We start from the raw sequence: 21895 nt of genomic DNA, 5'->3' as shown, positions 1-21895 counted from the left end.
TCTTTTATTATATATTTGTAGTTTCTGGGCTTTCCTTGATTTATTTTCCAACTTTAGTTTTTTACAGTACTTTTATTTTGAAAAGCCTCGACCGGAAGCGTGTTGTTTTATCATCGCGTACTTGACTATGTTGGGGGGGAGAAAAAAAGCACCGTGGCCCAAAAAAAAAAAAAAAAAAGAAACTTTGGGAAAAAATGGGAAAAGTAAGAGACGTAAAGACTTTACTCGTGTGTCCGTTGGAGAGATAAGAAAACACAGCACTGGGGCTGCGTGGTTTTCTCTGCCGGACGCGTTTTTTAAAACTGACAATGTTGTCGAAGAAGGGAATAATAACGCACATTTCCTCGCATTTCCATTGAAAGCGACTTCACTCATGGAGAAAGGAGCAAGTCGGGAGTCATGAGCACAGGTTTGTTTCGTGTGGGAAGCTAATTTAACTTTGCTAAACTTGCTAAAAATGTTAGAAAAAAACACCAATTTCACGTTTAATTCTATACATATACGCCGAATATGAGAAAACTTACACCGGAGTGTAGTAGCGGTCGCTAGCGTCCACTCTATTTTTAGTTAATTACAGTTTTTCTTAATAACAGCTTTCTAAATAAGATTTAACGCAGGATTCTGTTTCCGCTTTAGCGCCTTATTTTTAAAAAAGGTCATTTTTTCTTGGATATTTCCCACATTTTCCTGTTATTATTGCAGCTCCAGTTGCAGCTGGAGAGGGTTAAATCCTTTGTCTTACACACATCTGTCCTGCCATGGATGCAACAAGTTGGACACGATGATAATAATAGTAACGCTGCAGCGTTTTTTGTTCAAATGCTGTTAAACGGTGGGAATCTGCGTGGATTTTGGGGGTTGGGGAGGGGGACTCTTCAGTGGATACATTTTCACCCTGTAGGAAATGAGCTACAAAGTTATCTGCTTGTGTTTTTCCACGACACGAGCGGCTTTAGCGCAGAGATACCTGGCGTTTTCCTCCACGGCGAAAACACTAGGCCAAAACTCCGCTGAAAATACGCACATTTTAGTGTTTCGTCTGTTGTTTTCCACACATAAATGCCCATTTATGTTGTTTATCAACTTGTATGGTATGTTCAACATGCACTGGTAAATTCGGCTTATTTGGATGAACTCAAAGTAATAAAAGGTTTATGCAGTGGACCCATTCCCCCTGCTCACCACCGCCATCCACGGCGAGTGTAGCTGTAGGTCTTGTTTGGGTCAGTGAGACATGAACCACTTCTAAAAGACGAACATTACTAACAGAAGTTGTAAGCCGAATTGGAAAACATCTCTCAGTGGTTGGATTAAAAGCATAATTATTCCCCTAAACCACAGGGATCTTTGTTTAAAAGCAGAATGAGATTATAATTGCAGATTTGTTGGAGCGAGTCCGGAGTGAGGGCAGCATGTACAGGGGTGAGCAGAGCAGTTTTTGGCTGTTGGCCTTTTCGGAAACATCCGCTCGATGACTCCACTTCTCGTGGTGTCGGCCAGCCAACAGTTTGAGCGGAAAATATGGCCCACTATGTAAATTCACAGCCTTTTATTGGCGCTCGCACTCTAATTTAATCTTCATTTTCTAAAGTCATTAATACACAATTCAATTGGGAATATTCAGGAGTTGAGGACAAGAATACGAACCCTGCAAATAACAGTTGGATGCAACTCAGTTTAACGTTGGCTTCTGCAGAGGTTTTATTCACTTGGACAAGAAGCAGAAGAATGCCAAGCATACCGAGATCCTTCAACAAGAGGAAGGAGAGTTCCAATTCAATTACCAATGTAATCCAGTTTAACTCTTGTTTGCTGCAACAAGTGAGTTGTAAAGTTCAACAAGTTGAGTCATTATTGATTAACTACGTAATGAATGCAGACTGGCAATGAAATAAATGAGCTACAAAAACTACACATTGGATTTATTCCATTTCTTGTCCTCTGACCCTAAACATTGACCTTTTTCACCCCTGTCTTAACCACAGCTTGCAGCTGTTGGAGTAGGCGTGAGAGAAGCTTGGTTTTACACCTTGTGCTCCTGCAGCATGATTCACTTTTGAATTAAATTTGAGGGCCAGTATACACAGGAACAAGTTGAGGAGGATTTTGCAGAACTTTTTGAATCTTAACTGTGTTTTATCTGTCAGAAATGACGTTTTTTTTGGAGACTTAAAATGGGCAAAATCTCTAAATGCTACCCTTGTATTTTTGTACACAACTTTGGGAAAACTTAACTCATGGGATTCTAAAAAGGCTGCCACTCTACTTTTACGTGTTCTGTGGTATTCTTTTCCGCAATAAATCAATCGTACACATAGTACTCATCCATTTTTATCCGCAGACATGCTGCTACACTGTTTGTTTGTGCTAACAATGGCTAGGCCGACATGTTTTCTTTCATGAAACGTGGTTATCTTGATGTCACTTTGTATCCATTTTCAGTGTATTTCTGTGGCGGTGTTACGGCGCCACACTCAGGCCCGGCATATAAACGACACCGTTTAGAGCTGTTTTGCATATATGAAGTTGTTTCTTGAAACTATGCTGTGTTTTCAGACGTTTTTAAGAATGGAAAATGAGAGAGGACATGTAGGGAACGTTGTGTTTTTGTTTGGATAATAATGTTTGACTCTTCTGTACGTGCAGGTGTGAAGAAGCCTCCATTAGCTCCCAAACCTAAACTTCCTGCTACCACTAAACCCTCACCCCCGCCCATCGCCCCCAAACCGGGGATTCTCACGCAGTCCTCGGTCGTCTCTCAACCGTCTCCCGCCACGCTCAAGAGGGCGAAACCTGCTCTCGCCCCAAAACCGTGTATCCCCAAATCCACAGCCACTTCTCCGCCTGTTTCCCCACCGCCACCCAAACCCGGCGGAGCCCTTATCATCTCTCAGGAACAGCAGGAAGCTTTGGACAATAGCCTCTCACTTCTCAACTCCAAAAATGGGATTTTATCAGAGTCCAGCAAGCGGGAGTCGGACTACATCATCCCCACCTGCTCCTGCGGGCTCCACGACTGCTCCCAGTGCCGGTGTCTGGATAACGGAAACGGCGTAACGGAGGTCAGCGATGATTTCCACAAAGAGCGGCTGCAGAATGGGATTTCTACCGACGGGCCGCAGGAGAAAGCGGCGACGGAAGGAGAGGTAGCTGTGGTGGAGAACGGTGAGGCTGGAGGAGGGATTTGCAAAAAGACCAGAGACAAACCTCAAAGACAGAGACTTTTGGACAAGGACCCGGTCAACAAAGAGGTGCAGGAGCAGGAGAAAGATCCAGATGCTGTGAAACATCAGGAAAGTGCGGACGTTGTTCTCTCAAAGGTGGATTTACAAACTGAGGACAGAAATGCAGATTTAACAGACTCTCAGGCAGCCTGCGATGTCGCAGGCAGCACCATTGTCTTCTCAAGTGTCACACCGCACGATGTTTGTGCAGATTCTTTACAGGTGGAGAACAATGAGCCTGTCAGCCGAGCCTCCCCCACCAGGCCACACCCTGAACTGCAGGTTCCTGCTGCTCCCAGTAAACCTCTACCCGTCCCTCAGCCTCGCAGGCATAAAAGAGCGGCGCTGGTGAGGCAGGACGGCGTGGAGGGCGGAGTCCAGGATCCTGTGGCGGAGGAACAGAAGCAGGGGCTTGAAACCGAGAGGGAAGTGAGTCAAGCTGGTCTGTCTCACAGTGCAATGGGTGAGGAGGACACGCAGGAAGCAAGCGATCACACTTTACCCCCAAAAGACTCAGGTATAGAAGCCGGTGAGATGGACGCACCCGTCCCACCGCCTCGACAAACCTCCCTGTCCCCTCGTCTCCACAGAACAGCCCACACTCTCCCCACTCTGAACAAAAACACCTCCCACTCTTTAGTCCTGCTCTCACATTCTGACTCCATGAGCCACAAAACAGAGGGCGAGGATCAGGGGGCGAAGGAGGGCGGTGACGATGATGAGGAGGACGGGTACGGCGACTTTGAGCGGTACCCAATCACTCACAGCCTCCCCAAACAGATCAAGCTCGGCTGCCACGCCAGGAAAGCCTTCTCCGCCGAGGACCCGCCTCTGCCGAGGGCGCCGCCCAGAAAGCCTCAACGTCACAGCATGCCAGCGATGCCTCCGCCGTCCATGTGCCCGCCCGCACCTCCACACGCTAACACGCCCATGAGGGAACTGCCCGCGCCTCCACAGGAGAAGACAACCTGGCGTTTCTCACGTCCGTGCGTGACTTTCTTCAGCCGGCAGATGCCCACCAGGAGCAGCATGCCGCCTAAGAGCCGAGCTCCGGCGCTGGGCGGGAAGCAGAGGGCGCAGTCCTTCTCCGCAGCCGACCTGGCAACCCGGGCCAACCCCCAAAAACGGAGCCTCTCCTTCCGGAAGCTGCTGGAGCTCAGGATGTCTGTGAAGATGCTGCCGAAGCTGCTGGCCAAAGGAGGGCAGTCGGTGGACTGTACCACCGCGGAGTCAAAGCGGGGGGAGCGGAGCCTGGAGCGGCCCAGCAGCTGCATTTTGGAGGCCGACATCTGTGGAGACGACGGTGACGGATCAGTGGAGTATGAGAACGTTCCCCTGTACGAGGAGATTCCGGAATATATGAACCTGCCGTTCCACAGCGGCAGACTCGGGTGGCCGCACGACCCCGACGCTGCCGACTCGGATATTTACGAGGTCCAGGATCCTTATCATCGATGCCTCGACCACGAATACGAGAGGTACAGTTTGCGGATTTGCGATGTTTTCAAAGAAAAATGTGTTTTTAACTAATGATTATTTTACATAATTAACATTTTACATTAGTGTTTTTTTGAGTTTTCAGCTTCTCAAATATGAATATTTGATTTATTTTGTTTTATGGACAAAACAAGACACCAGCAGGCTGCAGGACAAACACACCTACTGTCCCATTACCGGCTTATACCCGAAAATAAAACATTTGTACATAAAAATCATAATATTATGCTCTGTTAACTTACGAATTGGTAATTTTTAAGTTAACAGATCGTAGGAAGAATCGGAAAAGTGTTGGACAGGCTAACGATTAGCCACGCGCTTAGACTAGAAACCATGTAGTACTTTTATGGCTGTAGAATTGTCAAAAAATGTCCAATGATTGAGTTCTTCTGCCATTTTTTCCAAAATAACTTTCACTTTTTGGATATCTGGCAGTGATTCAACCATTACTTACTGCTGGTGAATCTCGTCTGTCATTGGACGGTCGTTCCGCGGAAGTCTTGAGGGCTGTAAAGCTCTATCTCTCTACTCTCTACTGGTTTTTCAATTTGCTAGATATCACAAACAAAAGTGTCTCGGAGTTATGGTAACAAGAAGACACGTCGGCGACGACAGGATGATAACAGAAGGCTTAAAAACGAGCAAAGAAGCTTGTTTCTTTCCTCCATTTAACAAGGAAAAGACACTAGCAGGCTGCAGGGCAAACACACAGGCTGATATGATGAAAATAAAAGAAGTTTACATACAGAAGAAGAAGAAAATAACGGTAAAAAAAAAGGCTGGTACAGACTCAGAAAAGTGTTGGACAGTCTAACAATTACCTATTCCTAACAAGCGGATGTTTACTTGAGGAACAGATGCGAACATAGTTCAATTAATCAATAATTCCCCACTAGCACCTGTGTACATAATACATAATCAGTACTTGTTATGTCCACAAAATGTTAGAAAATTATGAAAAATCCTGTATCAAATCTTGAAATGACGACAAACTAAAATGATTCAGTTTTTATTAATTTCTTTGTTACACTGAGCAAAGAAACCAGAAAATCTCCACATTTAAGAAGCTGAAAACTCAGAAAAAGGATTGAATGGATTGTCAAAATTGTTCACAGGTCGTGCCAGTGTGGGAACCGCTGTGTGCAACAGACGGAGGTCGCACAGGTGGAACCAGGGGTTTTGATATTTACAGGAGCGTGAAAGGCTCTGTGAGGCGGTGGCATTGAAATTGAAATTGAATGGCGCATTGACGTGCAGCAGGTCGGCCTGTTTTCCTGTGGGTTATTTTCAGTGGCCAGAGCAGGAAATGTCTGAGAATCGCAGAAACGCCACACGGTTTCTCGAGAACAGGGGAAAATAAACCTCCAGCAACCACCGGCCGCCTCCTCCTCCTTTTAGCCTCGTCTTAACCTCATCACTCCCGTTTTCTCTGTGAGAGAATCTGCAGCCACTTTTAATTCACGCCCTTAATCATTTAAATCTGTTTTCATCACACCTTTTGGAGAAGTTTGATAGTCCAAATAGATAGTTGTTTAATGTCCACAAATTGACACGGTAACTGGTAAAGATGAGTGGAGCTGAAACAATTACTCGATTATTAACCGATTACTAAATTAATCTTTTTTTTTTTCACGATAAAAACAAGGTTTCAGCTTCTTAAATGTGAATATTTTTCTTCATTTCTTTGCTCCATATTGACAAAGAAATCATTAAAAACATGAATCATTTTGGTTTGTGGACCAAAACAAGACATTCGAGAACATCAGAAGCGGACTACAACGCAGGGCATTATGGGTACAACACCAACGATAGCCGCTAGTGCATTGCTTCTTTACATTGTTTGTCTCGTCTTCTCCTTCAGTAAGTCTCGATGCAGCGCCCCCCTCAGGCGAGGAGGGGAATGCGTTATTCAAAAGGTTTCGAGGTGAACTATTAGGTGTGAAAACGACCTTAACCTCCGTTGTGACAAAGAGCCGTTCCCCACGTTTCCGCTGTGTGACGAGGTCAAGGCCGCGGATGGTGCAAGCGGTGTGAAATCATCAGTTTTTAAGAACTCGTCAAACCCTCCTCTCCTGCTTCTTAATTCTAATTCCGTCACGACGAATGGTTGGCGCCGGGGGTGTTGTGTCGAGGGAACCCGTCGTGTTTCCCAGGCGTCCTTCTTTCTTGAGCCCGGTTAGGTTTATCTAAGAAGCCTCCACACAAGTGCCACTCTGTGTTGGGGACCCTGTGAGCTGGAATGCTCCGCTAAGGAGGGAGAAGTTCGTCAGAGAATTGAGGATGAGGGCGAGCAGGCAACGGGGCCGAGGTAAAAGAAACTGTCAGTGGTGTCCGAAAGAAAAACAGAGGAGTGGGCGACCATTGACGACAGCGAAAGGAAATTTGAATTTTCCTGTCTCGAGTCGTCATCCTCTTTGTCAGCACAAACATCCAGGAGAGACGACGAGACACATGAATTGGCCTTCATTTGATCTCCGGGGAATCAGAGTCGGACGTGTTAATGCTGCAGAGCAGACGTTGTGAAGCAGATAAACACATTACGGACTCAAAATGCGTGTCGCTGCTTGTACAGACCTGGCAGACGGCAGCGTCTGTGGGCAGCAGCATGTTTGACAGCCAGCCAGCGGCAGCACCGATGAAGATAGAGCACGTGGAAATGCAGGCTTTTAAAACATTTTCAGTGTTGTTGTGCATTTAGAGCCCCCTTAAACACATTAAATGTAAGCACGGTGGTAATTTCATAATGATTTTACTATATTTCCATTCAGTAAATGCCCAGAAAATTTAATTTGTTGAGTATAATATTATCCTACCAATAAGGGGCTGCAAATACATGGTATTTTAATGTCAGCAAACTGTGAAAAACAAACTTTAGAGGAATATTTAAGTGTGGTTGTATGAGGCAGACACATGTGAAGGACTGTGTGTGTATGTTTTCTGCTTTAACTCGCCAATAGACGGCCTTTCCCAACTGAAAAAGTCCATTTGGTAAACAGAAACTCCCACACCAAAGTCCATAGAGAAAATCAGCGATTTTAACATCACAGCTCACAGGAGTTGTTGATCCACTGCTGCCTCCGTCAGTGAGTGAGTTCATATGTCTTATTTTGTGACTTGGGTGTTTTGAATCTTTAATTCAAATTGACCTCGGTGACACAAACTTTTTCCCTATGGAATTTGGTGCAGGCGAGTTTTAAACACCAACACTAATTCCCAGTTGGAAAATGCTGTCTTGCAGAGAGATAAAGCAGCATGACAACATATTCTTGACATATTGTAGACTTAAGCTGGCATAGATTTTACGAGATGACCCATTTATTGAGTGGCTGAAACCAGTTTTTTTTCCTGCTGCAAGCCATGTTTTCATTAAGCTCATGTCTGCTTCTTCTCTGCGGGTTCTAGACACAGGAAATACATACAGTCACCTGTATGTAAGACACAGACAGTGCCTCATACAAGCACACTTCAGCACTATCTTTGTAGAGATATTTTCCGACTTTGTGTTTTTTTTACCTAAAAATACCACCATTTTTAGCATTTTCTCATATTTTTCTTTCCCTAAATTTAGCCACCTTATCGGTTGCTTTTTATCCCGCACCACATTTTCTGGACTTCCTCAGTCAGGATGTTCAAATGCTTCATGATGTCATGAAAAATATTGTAAATGTTCTCTCAAACATTTACAATTTACAATGCATATGAAATGTATGCATTTACAATGCATACACATGCATTAGTATGCATGTGTAGTAAAGATTATAGTGTGTTCAGTTTATCCTCTCTGTTGCCCAAAACGTGACGCATCCCTTCGTCTTTATTTATCCAGGGATACACACGCACACACTCCTTCTGCCTTCCTGACTAATAATACAGTGTGTAAAAAACACTCAGAACCTTAAGTACATAAAATGTACCCATTGTAAACTAAATTAATCTCATTGACATTAGAACATAAAAAAATAATAACTAACCATTTTTCCTTAGACTAGTGCAGTAATCTCATCTTCACGTCTTGTCACGTCTGCACTGCACACACCTGCCAGATTTGAAGCCTGTCAAGTGAACCGTTGGACAGTTATACGATTAAGAGAGAGACGGACATTTCTTGAATTGATAGAAAAATTTAATTTCCTGGGTAATCCAGCATGTGGCAGGCAGTTTTGTTTTATAAATGGCCAATGGGAGACTATGTTGCAACATTAAAAAAAACTTTAAAGAGAATAAAAAATATTGTTTAATAGCAGTTGTCAGGCTGGGACATTTTTGTCCTTAAGGTGCTGAGTGTGTAGTGCTTTTTAAAATGTGATACTATATACACACTCCTTCTGCCCTCATTTTAATGCATCTAACAGTCTTTTCACATTAGATCTGTTCTCTGTCCTGCTGTAAATGTGTATTGTGTTGAATCTGTGTTTTCTCACTCTCTGTGTGTGTCCTTCTGCCCAGCAGCGATTGGCTGAGGCAGGACATCCACTCTGAGGAGGAGATCCACACCTCAGACGAAGAGGACGACAGCTCCACCTCCAGCAAGGAGCACCTGGACGAGGCGGACAGACAGGTAATCATCACCTCCTGTTTTTAAAATTTAATGTTACATGCTGTCGCTCTTTATCCTAAAATGTGTACAGTATATCCGTTTAAACTCGAAGGATTTCATTTCAAACTTGAACCTCAAAATCCTGTTAGGGTTTAAAATATACAGCCTAGAAGCCCGTCACACCATCACACCAAGTAAACAGTGAGCACAGCTTGCCCTTACATTCATTTTGAATCCGTCAGGAAAAAAAAGACGGTGATGCCACGTTGTTCTCAGAACCAGGATTGACTGAAATGGAGGACACACACAAACTAAGGCCAGCTCATGGCCAAGCGGAAAGGGAAATTAGCTTGTAGCATGAGGGTTGCCAGTTTGAATCCCGACAGATCAGGGGCTGGGGTGCCCCCGAGCAAGGTACCCAACCCCCATTGCTCTCCTGGTACTGCTCAGTGGCTGCTCCTTGCTCTCCTTCTTGGAAGGTTCCAAGTCAAGGATGGGCGAATATGCAGAGGGCGAATTTCCCTACGGAAATTAATAATAAGTTAAATAAATACATAAAACGTCCACTTATTGCAACACCAAAGCATCTGAAAGATGTCAGGAAGTACTGTCTTTCGCAATTTCCTAATAATAACAACAACACTTTGTGCAAATATTTATCAAGTGTCTGATAAAACTGTCTTAGAATCTATTTTGTTAACATAGAAAATGGAAAAAAAATCAGCCAGATGAATTCTCTATTTATAATCTGTATATAACGTATACCACTTCAAATGTATTGATACAGTAACACATTCCTGTTTCCAAGCACTGTCAAGAAACGGAATTGTTTTATTGTCCTTGTTCCCAGTACGCAAGCAATAGTGGGGGACTTGATTTCCGCTCCACTAGGGGGCGATACACACTTGTTCAGCTTCTTACCATTCACTAACTTAGAGTTGTCTCATTTTTTGAGATGACGGAGCATAAACTTCACTAACACATCACGAAAACCTTCTGATTGAGAAAACTTAACAATCCACAAAACAAACCCAACCACTGAGAAATAAGGTTCTTACTAGTTTGTCCGTTGGATTTGCTTGAGTAAAAAAAAGACCAGCTTTTATTTTTTTAAAACTCTTTGCCCTGTGTGACCCTCTCTGTGACACCGATGTCCCTCAAAGCTCCAGGGCTTCACACGTTCAGTCTCTGATAGGACGTTTAAGTCAAGTGGAGGCCAAGGCTGCTGTCCAAATTAAGTCACTGAGATAGAGAGAGAGACTGGGAGAGAGAGAGAGAGAGAGCCTACCCCATTGCCATTCAACAACACACACCATCAAGAGTGTGAGAGAGAGAGGGAGGGGTGGGGGGGGTTTGTTTGTCCCACTTTCAGTGTGTTGTTTGGGGGGAAGCTGTAAACTCGGCTCTGATGCTTTTACCCACTGACGCAGGATCCAGTGATCATGGTGATTTGCAGTGAATCTGTGAGTGATCAATAAAGTTCAAGCCGTGATTTGTTTGTGTTCCGTGGCATCCGTCCACCAACCGTTTATTGTGTCCGCTCTTTCAGCAGGAGGACGAGATGAAGAGGAAGAAGGTGGTGCACATCGCCCAGGAGATTATGAGCTCGGAGAAAGTGTGAGTGGTTTAGTAATGAACACATAACTTACATCGGTGCTTAACCCTCATGCGTCCGTACCGTCCTTTTTAGGCTATTTTTATCTTCAATTTCGTTGATAATTTTGGCACACTGCGTGACATTTGTCATATTTTTACATTCTGACATCCAAGATATTACTAATAATACACTGTCTAAAAATACTTACACTCAGAGGCTTAAGTACAAAAAATGTACCCATTGTAAACTAAATTAATCTCATTGACGTTAGAACAGAAAATTATTTAAGCTCAAATTTGTATTTTTGTTGCTGTTTTACGGCATACTAAACATTGGAGAGTTAGCGATTAAAAGAGAGACTGATGTTAGTTGAATTAATAGAAAGATGTAATTTCCCAGGTAATCCAAAATGTGGCAGTGTTGTATTATTAATGGCCATTGGGTGCCTATACTCAAATAAGTTTTCTTTTGTAATCAGGACTGATGTTGCTTAAAATTAACTATTGTTTAAGAGCAGTTTATATGGATGGGACATTTTTGTCCTTAAGGTGCTGAGTGTGCAGTGCTTTTTAAAATGTGACACGGCACAAAAATTTAGAATGCAAAAAAAGACACTTTAGATAATCGCTGTTTTTTAATATACTTCATATGTATGTGTATATATATATATATGTACACATATATATATATACACATATACACATATTTATATTTGTGTGTGTGTATTCAGTTAATAGCCAGTTTTAGGGAGGGTATGTTTTTGGCATTAAGGTGCTGAATGTTATTTATTAAAAAGGCTGCATGATAAAATGTGATGTAGAGTTCAGTGTTACTGACATATTTCTGCTCTTATCAGATTTGTGGACGTCCTGAAGCTTCTACACATAGTAAGTGTTTTATTTTATTTTATTTTATTTTAAGAAAGTGCAGCTCTGGACAAACGTGTGCCTAACATAATAACTTGTACCGAGTGTTTCCTTCCCCGTGTGAACGCTGTGATTGTTTTTAAATGGCCACCAGAGCCTCTTTTCTTTTTTCTTTTTTTTTTCCTGAGGATGGACACGAATTAATGAGTTTCTTGGCCAGTGTGAAGAGGTTGAATAATGCACTTATTCCACAGCTGAGGCTTTTAAACTTGCTGTGCTGGAGGGTTTTTTTATTTCCCATGGGGGCGGCAGTGGGCAGGTGAAGCCACAAAAAAGAAAGAGAAAGAACAAAAATACAGAGAGTTGTGTCTTTGATGGCTGTCAGGCGAGTGTGTGTATGTGGTTGTTTTTATGGAGGAAAAAGACAGATGAGGAGTTGAGTTTTGGTTTGGCTCTGTTGAGGTGAGTGGTCGAGAAATTCTCACATTAAAATTAAACGGGCAACAGAAGAACCCGCATTAGAACAAAACTTCTTTCAGTAACATATGTTTTAGGTTTATATACAGGCTTATATTAGGCACTCGGCAGTTATTTCTAAATTAAATGTCCAAATATTTAAATTCATTTGTAGTTTTGAGTTAGTTTCAATTTCTAAGATGTGGATATTTTGTGATTCCTTCTCCCTTAGTGACTGTAAACTGAATATCTATGGTATCATTGTCATGTTGTGGTTGCTGAGTCAGCATGTCCTACTACAGTGTTCTTTTTTTTTTTTATTACTAAGGACTTTTTCCCCTTTTTAAATCCACAAAAATCCAAAGATCTTCAAAAAACAGACTATTTTACACTTTTAGAAGCTGTTACTTTTAGCTTGAGAGGTTGCTAAAATTGGAAACAGAAAACATTTAAAAATGACCAAAATCTGATCAATGGATGATTTAGATGGTTTTTAGGTTTATTGGCCAACTTTATGTAGGTGTAGAATATTTAGTGCTTTCACAGAAATGTGTAGATTTTCATCTAAAATACCAGAAATTGACTTGAAGATCTGCAAACTGATGCTTTGGATTATTGGTTGGGAATGCTAAGTCTAAATGTACTAAATGTTGTTGGGGTAATGTTCTCTGGCACGAGTTGTGACATTTGGCTTGAAGTCTGCCTGTTTGTTTTTACACCGAGGACAAACTTCGGCTCAAGGTCTCGTCCTGAGGGGAATCCCGGCCCACACTCTGATGTGGAGGCTGGAGGGTGGAGGTGGGGTCCACCTGTCTGTCTGTCAGTCCGTCTGTCTGTCTGTCAGTCCGTTTGTCTGTCTGCCTCAGACGTGACTTTTGGTGGAACCACCCCAGGATCAGAACGGACTCTTCGTTGTCCTGTGGTGATGGGGAGGGAGGGAGGGGGAGGAGTCACAGCTCCCTCTCTGTCCAAGAAACGAGGTCAGATCACATATTTGTGTGTCGGTCGACGGCCCGGCCGAGCAGCAGCTGCTTCCTCAGGCCACAGAGGCGACGTCCAGGCACACACATGCCTCACATAACCCTCTCTGTGTGTGTATGAACATGTGTGTGTGTGTGTGCAGGTGGACGTGTGACATTTGAGGAAACTTGTGGACCCACATACCAAAAGAAATGTCTTTTATAAAAGACCGTTGTGTGTGTGTGTGTGTGTGGGGGAAAACAAAACTAAATCTATTTGTGGATTTCTCTCGTTTCTAAGTTTAGCGTCTGGTCGTCTTTGGTGATCTTTTCTCACTTTTGAACATGGTGAGGGTTGTGGCGAGAGCCAGACGCCCTTTGTTGTGTTGTTGTCGTCGCGGCTGCAGCTGTAAACAACATAAACAAGGTACAGCTACTAAATCTGTGGACTGAGATTTGAAGTGTGGTCAGTGTTGGACACTAACATGTCTCTGTAGGACGTATTTTTCTGGTATAAACACGGATTTTGTCTGGACGAGTAGTCCTCATGAAGACCAAAACCTGGTCCTAATGAGGCAGAACCTCATTGCTTTAGTTGACGTCATTATTCTGCCTCTGCTTGGTCTTTGTGACAACGATTATTCAATTAATCGATAACTAAATTCCTGTTATTACAGCTTTTACCGCTGAATCGATTTTAATGTTTTTTGCTGATTTTTAAAATTGAATATACTCTAGTTTCTTTGCTTCATATTAACCAAAAAAAAAACTGAATAAAAACAAGACAGTTGTGACTTTATGGACCACATGGTTAATTGACTCATCGAGGAAAATAACCAGCAGTTGCATTTTTGTTTGCCGTGTCCTTCATTTTAAACAGGCTGAGGGAGCGTTTGTGTATACAACAGCAGAGCAGAGCCGGGGCGGGTGGAGCTAGATGGATGTGCAGAAATGTGTGTGTGTGTTCACCAGGACACTGAGTCCTGCGTCGCCTCTCCGTTTCCTTCCAGGTGGATGTGTGTGTTGGCAAACTGGACAAAGTCAAGAGTGTTGACTCAGCTCTCTCTCTCTGTGTCTGTGTGTGTGTGTGTGTGTGTGTGTGTGTGTGTGTGTGTGTGTGTGTTTGGGGGGTGGGTGTTGATGATGTAATGACCAGGTGTTCCTCTCAAGCTGCAATGTATTACATTGTCACCACACCCTGTGCAGCTGTATATGTGAGAGAGTGCGAGAAGATTTATTTCTGTGTCTATTTTTATTTTTTTTTAGGACTTTAGGGATGCTGTCGCCAAGGCAACGCGTCAGAATGGGAAGCCGGTGGTGGACGAGCGGATCCTCAGTCAGATCCTGTACTACCTTCCACAACTGTACCAGCTCAACAGAGACCTGCAGAGGGAGCTGGAGGAGAGGGTGGCACACTGGTACTACACACAGTACCTTTTAACCTAATCCTAGTTCTAACCCGAACCCTAAAACCAGGTCTTAATCCTCAAAAAAACAAAGAAGAGCAGTTCTTCTGAGGACACTGCTGCATTGACTTCCACACTTCCAGAAAGTGTTATCCCTCACTTTATGAGGTTCTGCCTCATTAGGACCAGGTTTTGTCTCCATAAGGACTACTGGTCCTCATAAGGTCAGTGTTTATACTAGAAAAAAGGTCCTAAAGACGTACAAATACAAAGACATACATTCTTGCCCAGCTTTCTCAGCGAGAACACTCATATTTTATATAAGACACGACTGCATGCCTAACCCTTAACCTTTGACCTCACCTTAACCGGAACCCAGTTGTACAGAAACAGGTCAGACGAAAATGTCCTCACAGGAACAGGTCTTCTCAAACATTAACGACAACCTAATAATCCTAATATGGACTAAGATTATGTTCACTGCCTTTTGTACTCGGCAATTATGGATGTATGATATCCCCCCAAATATGACTAACGACTCAAACCAAAGGCTGTGATGAGACCCCGCTCGTGTGCTGTGTCCTCACAGGAGCGATCACCAGAGGCTGTCGGACATTTTTGTCCAGAAGGGCCCGTACCTGAAGATGTACTCCACCTACATCCGTCAGTTCGACAACAACGTGGCTCTGCTGGACGAGCAGTGCAGGAAGAACCCGGCGTTCGCCGCCGTGGTCCGAGAGTTCGAGGTGCAGCGGGAATTTTAATTTTTGTCAGTGTAACTGTTTAAGTTACTGAAGCTTCCGATCTTACACATTTGTGTTTAAACCGTGTTTTGTTTTTGTCTCAGATGAGTCCGAGGTGTGCGAGTCTGGCTCTGAAACACTACCTGTTAAAACCAGTGCAGAGGATTCCTCAGTACCAGCTGCTGCTCACAGGTTTGCTCTCGCTCTCTCTCTCTCTCTCTCTCTCTCCCCCTCTCTCTCTACAAACCTCTGCTCAGTGAACCTCAAGGGGTTAGTTAAATAATAATTTAATCACAACACCTGGTTTGACCTCGTTCGGGTTCTGATACTCTACTGACACCTAGTGGACGGTCACAGTAACACAAACCTGTGGTTCCAAACACTCGATTTCCACAATGAGTCGAATTAATACTGACCCACTGGAAATGAAGGGTTTTTATCACTTTAAATAACACTTTCTATGTCCCCTCCACTTTTAAATGTTGTATATTCATATTTAAATCTACATTTTGCACCCTCCTATCATATTTTCATGATTATTATTATTATTATTATTATAAGAATTATTATTATTATTATTCTTTTATTCTTACGTTTCCTAGCGTCTATAAGACGTGTGTGCAGTGTTTGCTGCGGATAATTTCATGAAATCTACGTTTATGAGTTTAGTCTAAGACACAGAGGATTCATGTTTTTCATGTATTCACGTTCGTGTTTTTGTTGAGAATCACGCGTGGAGACGCCTCAAACTTCAAAAATAGACGTGTGTTTACATCTGAACTGAATGTTCGTCTTCTTCTGTCGTTTTTCCAGATTATTTGAAGAACCTGCCGGAAGATTCAGAAGATTATAAAGACACACAAGGTAAAAAAAAACACACACACAGAAAAGATATTTGTATTAAAAAAAAAACAACACAAAAAGTGAAACGCGTCTCCTCCGTCCTCGCAGCCGCGCTCAGCATCGTGAAGGAAGTGGCCAACCACGCCAACGACATCATGAAGCAAGGGGTAACGTTTAAAAAGCGCGACGTCTCACAGCTGTCGTCTCGTTTGCGACTTCTTCCTAATGTTTTCCTTTTGTATTGTTTTTTGTTGTTAGGATAACTTTCAGAAGCTGATGCAGATTCAGTACAGCCTCAACGGTCACCACGAGATCGTCCAGCCGGGCAGAGTGAGTCCTTTTACAGAAAAACCCTCTTAGTTTTGTGATGTTTTGATCGGCTGTGATGAAATGATTGAATCTGCTGACCCGCGTCCACACGCGCAGGTGTTTCTGAAGGAAGGCACGCTGATGAAACTGTCCAGGAAAGTCATGCAGCCGCGGATGTTTTTCCTGGTGAGTTCTCGTGTTATTTCCCCCGATTGTCTGAAGGATTTTTGTGCGCTTAGCTCCATCGAGAGGTTATTTTTCCCTAACAAAAGTGCTGTTTTATACAGGTTTTAATTCCCCAATAAAAAAGCCCAAAAAGAAAAACTACACCACACACACCAGATATATAAGAAAATAGAGGTTTATTTTGGATAATGTGAAAAGAATATGTAATAAATGCCAATATTTTTATGAAGTCGATCAAATATAGCCGTGTAGAAAATAATTTGTATGCGAGTGTGATTCACAGTTTCTCTACTGTGTTGTTTTTGTTCTTTTTTTTCCTCATTCTGTGCAGTTTAACGACGCTCTCATGTACACCACTCCGGTCCAGTCGGCTCAGTATAAACTCAACAGCGTCCTCTCTCTGGCCGGGATGAAGGTGAGAGACACTGCTGACGTGGATTTGTTATAAACTTTTAATCCTTTTAAACGCAGCGTTGTGATTTTGTGTGTTTTCCTGATTCTCTCTGACTTTCTTGTTTCTGTTCGTGTTCAACGTCCGTGATTTATTTTCTTAATTTTACCCCGTTACTGCCGCTCTTTGTCGGTTTCTAGTCCTATGACTTTACGAGGGTTTCTCGACAGTAAAACACTGGTTGAAAGTGAATCATTAAAGGCGTCTCAAACCTCAAATGACCTGAGGAGTCGGTGAACTTCTAGTCTGTCAGGGGTCGGCCAGTTTAGTGGAAAAAAGTCTGAGTTTTTGGGGGGAAAGCAACTGCTCAGACGGGGTATGTGATAGTATTTCATAGAATTTCAAAATAAAAGTCTTTATTTGAAATGGAATGGAGTTGATATAAAGTTCACAATAAAAAGAAAACGTATTTATGATGCAAAATGTATCTGTAAAAAACAAAAAAAACAACTTAATTATAACTTGATATGAGAGGGAGGCAGCATGAGATTTACTGGGGACACAACCTCTGTGATAAAGCGATTCATTAGTTAGGCTGATTAATCTCAATCTCTGTAATAATCTGCACAATTTACGTACTTTTGTAAAATAGGAACTTGATAAATGTCGATAAGTCACTAAAACTTTATTTTTTCATCTAAAAGTTGTTTTTTTTGTTTTTTGATGACTTGTTTTGTGTATTTAATTTTTAGTTTGCATAATTCTTATTGAATGTGGTTACAGAAGTGTTTGTATTATTTTTTGTAATTAATCAGTTGTGTCTTATGAGATAAAGGTAAAAAAAAAAATCGATTTGTTAGCTATCGGCTGACCCTATTACTAATAATTGTTATCAGTTCTCGTGGCTGAAGAAAGGTTTGGTGTTAAATGTGATTTTGTGTTTTTTAGGTGAGTAAGCCGAGTCAGGAGGCCTATCAGAACGAGCTGAACATCGAAAGCGTCGAGCGCTCCTTCATCCTGTCTGCCAGGTCAGCACTGCCACTATTACACTCATATGTGTATATACATACACATACTGTATATTAACAAGGACGGTTGTGATCGCTGTGGCTGAGATTCTTCATGCGTTTCCCCACGTTTGCAGCTCGGCCACAGAGAGAGACGAGTGGCTGGAGGCCATCGCCAAGGCCATAGACGACTACACGAAGAAGAAAATCACCTTCATATCAAGTCGGAGTCAAGAGGAGGTAAAAAAAAAGAAAACCTTCGTCTTCAGTTCAAGTTTGTGTGACTTTGTGAACCGCTGTTTCTCCTGCACCAAAGTTCATAGAGAAAATCAGTGATTTTACCATCACAGCGCACAGAAGCTGTTGATCCACTGCAGCCTCCATCACTAACTTCCAATGTGTAATTTTGTGATTGAACGCTTTTGTTTAGATTTACCTCAGTGACACATAATGTACAAAACGAGACGGCAGTAAACCAGCAATAAACGAGCAGAGCGGAACCTGATGTCGTGGTTTGTGAGGTTGCTTTCTATTGGAATCTCCAGTTGAAACTTTTTCTTACTTCGACTAAAATGCAGCTTTATTTACTGATAATGTGGCAGTAGCTCACACAACCACACACGTCTCAGTATGAGCGCCGTGACATTTATTTGCCCCCGCGTGTGTCCGTGCTAAACCCCCTCCGTCCTCTCTCACGATCAGGCCGAGACCGTCTTCGACAGCGGGGCCCCGCTGGGCTCCAAGGCTCCCATCTGGATCCCGGACCTGAGAGCCACCATGTGCATGATCTGCACCTGTGAATTCACCCTCACCTGGAGGAGGCATCACTGTCGCGCCTGCGGGAAGGTCAGAAGCCTCAGTGTGACCACACACACACACACACACACACACATTATACCCATTATTCCCATTATTCACTCGCAAGCCCCTTCTCACTGCAGCTGTGTGTGTGTGTGTGAGACAGGTGGTGTGTCAGGCCTGCTCTGCTAATAAGTACTACCTGGAGTACTTGAAGAACCAGCCTGCACGTGTGTGTGATCACTGCTTCGCCAAGCTACAAGAGAACAGTGAGTACACACGGGAGAGAGCGGCCCCTAGTGTCAGAGGTTGTATTCGTAAATACAAACACTTCTAATCCTTGAAATCCTTGAAAGTTTGGGAATTTGACAAAAACATTTTCTAGGCCCTTAAAAGTTTGGGTTTTTTAAGTCCCTAAGACCTCAACGGACATGGGTCATTGAAAGTGCTCGAATTTTGTGCAAGGAAGAAGTGAAGTTGATATTTTAGGTTAAATGTCGTGAGATTCCGAGTAAAGTTAAACAAAAAGAGCAAATCTTACGAAAAATCTAATAATGAAAAATTCCACCGGAGACAAATGACAAAGGCTGACTTTGACCAAGATCCCCAAAAGTCCTCATCTTAAGCCGTGTCAGGACATTCAGTCCTTGAATTTGAGCAGAATTGGTCATTGAAAGTCCTTGAAAAACCAACGTGTGGGAGCCCTGTCCAATTTGCTTTAGTTATTTAATTATTTAGGCTTAAAAAAAGTGCCGAAGACAAAGTGCAAAGTTAAAAATCAAGTGTAAATACATAATTTAAAGCTGAAAATAGGCAAGTTTTTGTCTTTTTCGTGATGATTTTAAGCCTCGTTTTCACTTTAATGTTCAGTTTTAGTCGAAATCTTTACGATACAAGCCCTCAGGGACATGAACGTTGTCTGTTGCCTCTTTAACCTGATAACAGAGCGTGTACTTGAACTGAGTCTATATTTATGTTGTGTTCAGGCGACCGCTGTGCCTCGACGTCAACGTCACCGATCAAACCCGGAGCTTTTTCCTTCACGAGGAAACAGAAGAAGATTCCTGCTGCGCTAAAAGAGGTAAAAAAAAAAAACTAATAAAAAAACACATCTGCGTTGATTTGTTTTATTTTAAAGTGAAATGTTGACGCGTGTGTGTTTGTGCCGTGTATTTCCCCAGGTTTCTGCAAACACGGAGAACTCGTCCATGAGCGGCTACTTGAACAGGTCAAAGGGCAACAAGAAGCAGTGGAAGAGGCTGTGGTTCGTCATAAAGAATAAAGTCCTGTACACGTACGCTGCCAGCGAGGTACTCGCTCTGTTTTAATCCTCATAATCTAAACATGTTTATTGTTTTGTTTTTTTTTTGTAACGATGAGTAAGCATGTGTCTGTCGTTTGCAGGACGTCGCGGCGCTGGAGAGTCAACCCCTGCTGGGTTTCTTCCTGCGGGAGGAGAAGAACGGGCCGGCTCAGAAGCTGCAGTTCAAGCTGTACCACAAGAACACGCTGTTTTACATCTTCAAAGCTGACGACATCCCCACTGCACAGAGGTAGTGACTTACTCATCGTCCAGATTAACAGATTAAACGTGGTGTGAAATGTGCACAGAGGCGACGAGAGTTTAGGAGCTTCTTGTTGTTTGGTTTTCACAAAGAGAAATGATTATGTGTTTGCTGCGTTCTTCATCTGCAACTGTCCGACCCGACTGAGGGAGCGTTTGTGTGTATACAGCAGCAGAGCAGAGGCGGGCGGAGACGAGAAGCCTCCGTCTATTTTAAAGTAAAAGAAACAACTTCCTGTGTGCAGCACAAGAGCTTAACTAGAGTTCAGACCAAGTAATCAGCTGTGCCGATTATTCTGGACGACATTATTATTCATAATCTGCCAAATATTTCAAAGGTTTCTTCACAGAAACTTAAAATGTTGCTAAAAATAAAATAAATATAATAATATTTTTAAGGAGTATTTCAATCTTGCAAAAAGAGAACTGCATTATATGTTTTTTTAGCATTTGTAAATATTGGTTTTTCTCTCTTTTAAAAATAAGTCTGTCGGGCCAAAGGAAACTCTTTGTCGGGCTGTCTTTGGTCCCCGAGCCCCACTTTGGGCAGCCCTACAACACAGTACAATAATGATAACGTTTTCATGGTTCTGTTTTTTTCTTCTTCAGGTGGATCGAGGCCTTTCAGGAGGCCATGATTCTGGAACAGTAAGCGGTGAGGTCACGCGTCGCCGCGTCAGAGCCAGTAGACTACATTTGCCCCCTCCCCCCCAGCGTTGATCTCAGGTCAAGGGTCACGAGCTCAGGAAGTTGAACTCCGGCTGCATGAACTAGAGAAAAAAAAAACAGGCCGCTGCAGAGCGCCACCAACTGTGCGGAGAGCAAACTGCTGTCGTGCCCCCAACTGGATTCTTGTTTCTCCACCGACAGCAGTCGTGAGTTACAGCTGCGGGTCAAAGGTCAAGTCCGGAAGCATGTGTGTGGAAGTGAGACCATACTGTTTCAAGTTTTGGTTTTGAAGTCCTGGGATAATCTGAGGGATTATGAAGTCTCGGGATGTTGGTTTTTTTTTTGTTGTTTTTTTTTTAACGGATGAAGGAAGAAAAAAAAGAAAGAAGAGAAAATGAAACTCCGCCTTCATTCAAACACGTTCAAACACGTGGTTACATTTCCTTTTTAAGCAAAGTTAAAGGGATAGTTCATGTTTTTTTGGGTTGTAAGCACTGTACGTGATTAAATTAGCCTTTGTGATATTTTAGAGGAAAACCTGGTTCCCAGCGGAATGGCACAGGATTCTGTAAAACCCATCGATTCATGCAATTAAGAGCAGATTTTAACCACTGAACTTTATAAAATCTGTTTAAAGAATATGTTCACCGTTTTATTTCACCGTTAAACTGACTTTTCTGACTAGAAAACTGAAGTTTGTAAACTCGTAAATCTCCCGCACCAAACTCCATGGAGAAAATCAGCGTTTTTAGCACACAGGGACGCAGGAGCTGCTGCTCTACTGCTGCCCCGTGTGGTCACTTTGTGTCACTGAGGTAAATCCAGATGAGGGATTTCAAACAC

General features: G+C 42.8%; 1 protein-coding gene across 2 annotated transcripts; it reads left to right on the top strand.

Moving 5' to 3' along the window:
• The first annotated feature begins 169 nt into the window (after positions 1–169).
• Positions 170–21789, top strand: fgd6 (FYVE, RhoGEF and PH domain containing 6). 2 transcript variants are annotated; one of them, XM_044022370.1, is made up of 22 exons: positions 170–409; positions 2647–4702; positions 9171–9279; positions 10689–10721; positions 10808–10875; positions 11712–11742; positions 14403–14554; positions 15132–15288; positions 15390–15477; positions 16099–16149; positions 16237–16295; positions 16387–16458; positions 16555–16623; positions 16955–17038; positions 17963–18042; positions 18159–18261; positions 18724–18867; positions 18986–19088; positions 19806–19900; positions 20001–20129; positions 20224–20372; positions 20993–21789. In XM_044022370.1, the coding sequence occupies exons 1-22, from the start codon at positions 400–402 to the stop codon at positions 21033–21035; spliced, it is 3885 nt and encodes a 1294-aa protein (XP_043878305.1). In that variant the 5' UTR covers positions 170–399; the 3' UTR covers positions 21036–21789. The 2 variants fall into 2 exon arrangements, with proteins under 2 accessions (XP_043878305.1, XP_043878306.1); XM_044022371.1 differs by lacking the exon at positions 10689–10721.
• Positions 21790–21895: the final 106 nt, after the last annotated feature.

Source organism: Solea senegalensis, linkage group LG3, assembly GCF_019176455.1.
Source record: "Solea senegalensis isolate Sse05_10M linkage group LG3, IFAPA_SoseM_1, whole genome shotgun sequence".
In the NCBI taxonomy this organism is placed as follows: Eukaryota; Metazoa; Chordata; class Actinopteri; order Pleuronectiformes; family Soleidae; genus Solea; species Solea senegalensis.
The sequence above is the reverse complement of the archived record's forward strand: the minus strand, read 5'-3'. Positions and strand labels throughout refer to the sequence as shown.